The sequence below is a fragment of the Pteropus alecto genome, unplaced genomic scaffold (assembly GCF_000325575.1).
Source record: "Pteropus alecto unplaced genomic scaffold, ASM32557v1 scaffold821, whole genome shotgun sequence".
NCBI classification, from domain to species: domain Eukaryota; kingdom Metazoa; phylum Chordata; class Mammalia; order Chiroptera; family Pteropodidae; genus Pteropus; species Pteropus alecto.
The window spans coordinates 474,087-481,399 of record NW_006431396.1 but is presented as its reverse complement, the minus strand read 5'-3'; the positions used below and the strand labels follow the sequence as shown (position 1 = coordinate 481,399).

Sequence of the window (7,313 nt, the reverse complement as noted above, 5' to 3'; positions counted from 1 at the left end):
GGGTGGGGGGCGGGAATAGACAGCCGTTTTCCCTTGACGGGCAGGGATTCCGCGTTTTCTCTGTAAGGTTCCGCCCCAGCAACTTGACTTTGAACGTGTTGGGAGTTTTGGCGCCACCTTCTGGCCGAGATGTGGTAACGCCGCGCTCGCGGCTTCTCTGCTTGGAGCTTGACCCGGACTGGGAGAATCTCCTTGCGCAATGAGCGCCGTCGGTACCAGCACGTGACACGTCCACCGCACCTGCTGGCTGGAGCATCCGCCAAGCTTCTCTCCCCTTTAGCTCCTCACACCGAGGCGTCCTCGCTACTCTGGGCCACCCTTTGCCCCGGCGTCCCACCTGCGATGGAACCGGGTAGGATGGGGGTTTGGGTCCTGACACAGGAGGAGCTATAATGCTTGATTGAGTCCCTTCTCCCCGAAGTTCTCCCTGGTGTCAGAGGAGAGCGGAGAGGGATCCAGGGGTGTTGTCGCTTTCTGGCTGCTGCCCCTTCAGGCTCAAAAAATACTCCGATGTTCCGTCTCCCTAAGGAGACTCCCCATTGCTGACACTGTTTAAGCACCCCCATTGTCCTGTGTGTCATTGTTATGGTGATATACCAACAGGACTTGGCTCCTGCTGCCCTATGGGCAGCTTGTTTGCTTCACATTCTCACCACTCAGCCTCGGACATTCAGCTACAGGCCCGCGGAGTTGGGGTGGGGGGATGGCGGGCTCAACCCCTGCCCCCCCAACACACACACCTGGCCTACAACTCAGGTAAAAGTCCTCCCTCCTGGACCTGGGCAGTCACCGCCTCATGGATGCTGGCACGAGATAGGACGTGATTAAAGTTGGAGGACATTTCTTTTTGGTTTTCCGGTTTCACATGTTTTATTGAGTAATAAAATTGCTTCACAGCATTCCCACATGGCGATTTTTTTTCACATTAGCACATAAGAGAGAAGAAGGAATTGGTTTATTCATGTTCGAGCTCCCTCTCTCCCTCCCTCGCCCCTACCTATATACCCCTCTTTCTCCCTCCTTCCTTTATTCATTTTTCTTGAAGGAATGAATCTTCCATATTTGTAGCTAACCTACTCCTAGGGTGAGTGCTTGTGGTTTTGAAATGCAGTTACCGTGTAGTTAACTATTGTAAGAATGTTCTAGCATCTTTTCGTTTGATATTTGCCAGAAAGATGGACATGACTCATGATTGGGCTCTTATTTGAAACTTCTACTTTTGTATAGTTTAGAGAAATAACAATAAATCTCTGGTTGAAAAAAAAATGTGACATAGGGATGGGTTTGACATATTTAGGTGTCATTCATGTTTGGTGACGATCTCAGTTTCTTCTCTGAGTGAAACTCAAGGCCAGTTTAGACCCTATAGGCAAAATTAGATTGCTGCTCTCTCTGCTCCCTCCACCGACTTATCAGCTTTGTTTCTTTGTCATGCGCTCCCAGAATGGCACCTTCTTAATCACTTATGCAATGTCTCGGTGGCCTCTTGCAGAACTGAGCAGAAAATATATCTTATTGTGGACCCAATTCCCCAGAAATCCTATGATGCAGCTTACGTCTGTGATGTTGGCTTCTTAAGGAATCATGACTTTTAAGAGCACTATTTTTCTAAAAAAAAAAACTGAAAGTGTCGCACTTTTTCCATATTTTTCTAAAACTGTAAGTTTTATTGACTCACCCAGAGCGTCTACCTTTGTGAATTTGAAATGGTAAGAAATGCCACTAGGATTATTGAGAGTGGAGGTTCTCCTTGCTGGCACAGGGGCGTCACCTTTGGAATTTTGCAAACTGCTGACACCTGGCTGTCATTCTAGACACTTGATTTCACCGGCCTGGGGTACCACCGGGACAGCCTGAGTTTGTCACATGCCTCAGGTGTTTCTAATGAACAGCCAAAGTCGAAAGCCGCTGAAATACAGCTATGGAAGCTGGTGCTAAGAAAATTAAAATTCTGCTGTTAAAAGTGACTACTTAACAGACCCTTTAAGCCTTTTAAGTGGTGTACAACTTCAGATGCTGAACACAAGTGTAACATTACAGTTTATTAAATTTTACAGGAAGCGTGTGGAGTGGATGCCGGGAAGAGAATTGTCGCACGGTAGAGCAGGGGCTCTTGTCAGCAGTGGATGCTAAAGCTAAGGGGTGACCGATTGTGGTATATCCATGGGGCACCAACATATCACCGCACACATTACAAAGGAAAAACAGCCTTTCCAGCTGAGAGGTATGTCAGTCACTCGTTAACCAAGTGATTAAACTTAGCATCACTAAGAGCCTACATAGGGGCTTTTTCGTCTCTAAAATGCAGGACGAGATCAGAGTTCTCACCTTCCCAGTTCTAATCAAGGTCCCTAATGCAGAAAGAACACTCAGTAAATGTTAAGCTTCTCTGATGGCTATTTTATTTTTCTGTATGTCACAGGAAGAATAAGATTTACATCCATGTCTGCCAATCCATGTTGATTTAAACCGAGACAGGACTGAGTTTAAAGATAGGAAGGGTCTACAGCCACGCCACCCTGAACAAGCCCGATCCCGTCTGATCTCAGAAGCTAAGCAGGGTCGGGCCTGGTTAGTACTTGGATGGGAGACCACCTAGGAAGACCAGGTGCTGGAGGCGTAAAAAATAAAAAAAATAAGGGATTGTAAACTGACAAGGTCCTTACAATCTGTGAGGTCAATCAAGGGTTGCCTCGTCTAAAAAAAAAAAAGAATACTTGGTCTCAAATAATAAAGGTATTTCAACATCAGGGACCATTACTGTCCCTTCACAGCCCTGGAGGCTTTTTGTAGCATGCTGGAAGAGGCGAGGAAGGGTCCTCTCTGTTATGGACTGAATGTTTGTGTCCCCTCCAAATTCACATGTTGACATCCTAACCCCCAAGGTGGTGGTATCAGGACGTGGGGCCTTGGGGGGTGCTTAGTTCACGGGGCTGTGGCTCCCACGAATGGGGTTGGAACCCTTATAAAAGAGGCCTCAGAGAGCTCCCTGTTCCCTTCTACGTGAGGACAGAGTGAGAAGACAGTGCTCTCTGAACCGGAAGAGGGTCCGCACCAGACTCTGAGTCTGCCAGTGCCTTGATCTTGGACTTCCAGCCTCTAGAGCTGCGAGAAATAAATGTCTCGTTTGTAAGTCCCTCCCCCACCCCCCATCTGTGGTATTTTGTTATAATGGCCAGAATAGACTAAGACTGGAACCGATCAGAATTTGTTTCTGCTCTTGCTTAGAAAGTCATCTTTTTCTTTTTTGGGGGTCGGGGGGTGGGGCAGGGTGGAGTGATGGTTCTAACACCCGTTTGAGGAAAGCAAATGGCCTGTTTGATACTGTCACCCCCACCCCACCCCCCATCTCCTAAACGAAGTCACTGACAGTTGTCACTAGGCTTCCTTTGGCGGCCTCATATTAACACTGGGATCCGCTGTAATAGGTTTTGATGTTAAGGATATAAAGAGTAGATAAACCACCTAAGAATTCTAATTCCATTGCTGCCTGCCTGACTTCCGATAAAGGGTTTTTTTTTTTTGGTTCTCACAATAAGTTGGGGGTCATTAAACATTACAAGAATCGTTCCTATGCCTTTCCTACTACTTATTGAACAAATATTGCGTGCCTTCTGGCCGGGCACCGTGGTGGGAATGCAAAAGCAGAAAGAAATGCTCTTACTTGCATTTGGGAAGACACCTTGCTCAAAATTATTGGAAATACAACAGGTATGGGGTTGGGTTAGAGAAACCTTCGAATTTAGCAGGTAGTCTATGAAAGGTCTCGATCGCTGACTCTGGAAGGGTGACTCTTCACCTACCATATACCTCATTTGACTTGAGTTTTTGAATGACACTAGTAGTCTGGACTCAAAGGCTAAGGAATTCATCAACACGTATATCCAACAGCCTTTAAGAAATACATTACTACACCTATGTCTGTTTTTTTCCCAAGCAATTCTCTAATTCTTGAGGGGCACTGACTGGGTGTCCTACAAATTTAATTATGACTCTCTCCACCTGGAGTTAGTGTCAGACCCCCCAGGCTAAGGGCTCAGTCCCACAAGACCACCCCCACTTCAGATGCCTATTGCAAGTCCAGATTGTCACACGTGCTTCTGACCGACAGCCTGTAAGTCTGAGGTTCCCAAAGATACAGAACCCAGAGGAACATTTCCTTAAATACTTACCAGTTCATTAGAAAAGAGATTATAAAGGAGACAGACGAACAGTTAAATGCAGAGGTACTCAGGGCAAGGTCCGCCAGGCTCCGCATCCTTTTGGTTTTCGTGGAGACTTCATCACACAGGCGTGATTGGCTAAGTTATTGGCCACTGGCGATTGAACTCAATCTTCTGCAGCCCTCTGCCCTCCCCAGAAGTCGGGGTGGGGACCAAAAGTTCCCACTCGTCATGTGGTCGGTTCCCCTGACAACCGGCCCCCATCCATGGATTACTAGGGGCTTTTCAAAAGTAACCTTGCTGATGGAACAAAAGACACCTTTATTTCTCTTATCAGTTAGGAGATCTCAAAGGGTTTTGGGAGCTCTGTGCCGGGAACAGAGACAAAGACCAAATACCTATTTCTTCTAAGCGACGCGATCACGAGTAGCAAACCAAGAAATGTTCACTTAACGGGTTTATTTTAGCAGCTGTTTTTTATTACAGTCTACATATTTGTTTAATATTATTCTATCTGTTCTGCATAGTTGGCATATTTACTAACTTTTATAGTTGACTTTTTCATTCGATACTTGCTGCTACCTGGCCTGAAGAGTCAGGAGGATAAACAAAACTCGCTTGGTGGAACCGCGATGCAGCACGTGGCTTCTCGGCAGAACTGGACTTCGATGCGGACTTCGGTGTCAGCTTTTCTGCCTCTTCTTTCTCAAATCCCGAACAGACGAGCGATCTTCCCCTGGGATATCGAGTGCAACACTTACGCAGTTCCTGGATGACAGCCTGACACTTAGATTCCCTGTAGTCGTTGGCTGAAAGACAGACAGGCAGACCTCGTCACAATCTCATAGGACTAAGGCCCAGGGAGAGTCAGAGCAGTGCGTCCCACTGCTCACCTCACCGCACCCACAGACCCGCACAGAGGAAGGACGCACCCAGGCCACTGACTTCCTCCTGACTTAGAGACCGGTCGGCGGGTTCATCAGAAAAGTGTGATTTACAAAGTAGTCAGAAGGTATTTTTAGACATCATCTCCTTTTCTTTAAGGTTGAGTTAATAGCTTCTGTGCCTTTTTCTAGGGCAGTGTTTTCTTTTTAGTTTTTAATTTCAATTTTAATGTTTTTATTTTTCAATTAGTCGACATTCAGTATTATATTGGTTTCAGGTGTACAGCACAGTGGTGAGACATTTACACGCGCTACGGACTCATGCCCCCTGATCTTCTCTGAACTAGAGACAGTAACGTGGACTGCCCACGTCATGAGACCGGTGCCACTCTTCCATGTCCCCTCTGCCAGTACTTAGACACCGTCAAAGCTGGTAACGTTCCCATTGTTCTAGAATCGTAATTAAGTCTTGTCCGGGGCAGTGGTTTTTATGCCCTCCCCTCACCTTTGTTGGTCACAAACTCCTTTGATGATTCGGTGACTTAGAAAAGTGCAGAGACCCCGTGCATTGTTTTGCGTACAGTTAAGGTGGCTGCCCTCAATACTAAGATGGGGTAATTAGCCCAGGAAAGGAGCGACGATCCTGACTAGAAAGAGAGCTCAGCCAGGTGGCCGAGTCCAGGCCTGGAGCCAGGCTGAAGGGATTCAAATCCTCACTGTACCCCTTGCTAGTTGTGTGACCCCGGACAAGTTACATAACCCGCGCTGACTCCCCACCTCTAACGTGGGGCTCACAGCAGCACACACCTCCTGGATGAAAGGGTTAAGTGGCTTCATATGTTTACAGCCCGGGAAAGCTTTCTGCGAACTCCTGGTCCCGGCAGTCCTCGGCCCTGCCATAGCACGGGGTGTGACCAGCGCCAGCTCCATTGCTGTTCCCCTGTAGCCATGGCCTGCTAACTCACACTGCTTAAAAACTTATTTGGGAGAATAAGTCGACTGTGAAAAAGATTTGTCATTTCTCTTAAATTTAGAGGAAGGGAAGAAAGGGATGAATAAAATGACATTACTGTACAGTGACTTTTTAGATGAAAAGATTGTATAAGATACTGCTTATTTTATCACAAAACGACAAGTCCAAGATGAAAGTTAAAAGTCAAAGGAAGTACACAGAGGAAAAAAAAAGTGGTGTAGATGATAGAGTCTCTGTTCATCCCCCTGGCGACCAGATCAAAGTTGTGACAGAAACAAGGAGCAGCGGCAAGAACAAATCACCTGGGATCTGGAGGAACAAGCCATACAGCTAGGGAGAAATCCAAGAAAGCACCTTGCAACGGCAGAAGGTAGGACGGGGAGAGGATGTGGGGCTGCCTGGTCCCGAGTGGCTGAGTGTGACGGAGGCTGCGGCAGTGACAGCAGCAGTGACAGCCGCAGCGGCGGACGCCTCTTACGGGGGCCGCGTCCACGAGCGGATTGTCCTGGTGACGGACCTGCTCGCTCTGAGCACCAGTGCCGATTCGGCCGCATGCAGGGGTCACCAGGGACTTACAGGGAGACACTGTCGCAGTGAGGGCTGAGGCGAGACTCGATCGGTACAGAAGTGCCAGGGGTATCCCACGTTCCCTGTTGAGCCCTCCCCTCCCAGTGCGCGGACACAGCGCTGCCACAGCCGTGATGTCATCAAACTGGATAACAGAGTTCGCTCTGCCCAGAGGATTCCCTGAAACCCTGCCTCCTCCGACTCGGGCCCCACCCAAGCCACATCCACGTGTGTCCTCGGCCAGTTAGGTGCTCCTTGCTGAGCAGTGCCTAGACTCATGCTAGTGGCAGCTGACCTCAGTCTCTGGCATGGCCTTTTGAGGCAACGATAAGCACAGCATCTGTGGATTGCTGGCTGAATCTTAACAGGTGGCCCCGGAGGGGCACAGGCTTGGGCTAAACTTGGCCTGCAGCTCAACCCCTTTCAGAACTGGGCCACTGGACTATTCTAATAGGTGTGTAGTGGTATCTCATTATTTTAATACACAAAGCCATCTTAATAAGACCAGGAGACTTAGAAGCTTTGCTTAGTACATAAAAACAGACACAGAAAGGCAGCCAAAATGGGAAGACAAAGCAGCAGAAGCCATGTGAGAGAACAGAACAGAGACCCAGATAGAATGGACTCAAGTAATATAACAGATTCAGAGTTCAAAACACTGGTTATAAAGAGGCTCGATGAACTTCTGTGAAATGTAGATAAATTCAGTGAGCATTTCAACAGAGA

At 47.8% G+C, this 7,313-nt stretch overlaps 1 protein-coding gene and 1 pseudogene across 2 annotated transcripts in view; one reads left to right on the top strand and one right to left on the bottom strand.

Moving 5' to 3' along the window:
• Positions 1–2,501: 2,501 nt before the first annotated feature.
• On the top strand, positions 2,502–2,620 carry LOC112471003 (annotated as a pseudogene).
• A 1,987-nt stretch (positions 2,621–4,607) lies between these two features.
• Positions 4,608–7,313, bottom strand: part of CMC4 (C-X9-C motif containing 4) — a 13,362-nt gene continuing 10,656 nt past the window's right edge. For both annotated transcript variants that reach the window (XM_006905815.3, XM_015597802.2), the window contains exon 3: positions 4,608–4,972. In XM_006905815.3, coding sequence (XP_006905877.1) covers positions 4,725–4,972 — 248 coding nt within the window. In that variant the 3' untranslated portion in view covers positions 4,608–4,724. The remainder of the gene's footprint in view (positions 4,973–7,313) is intronic.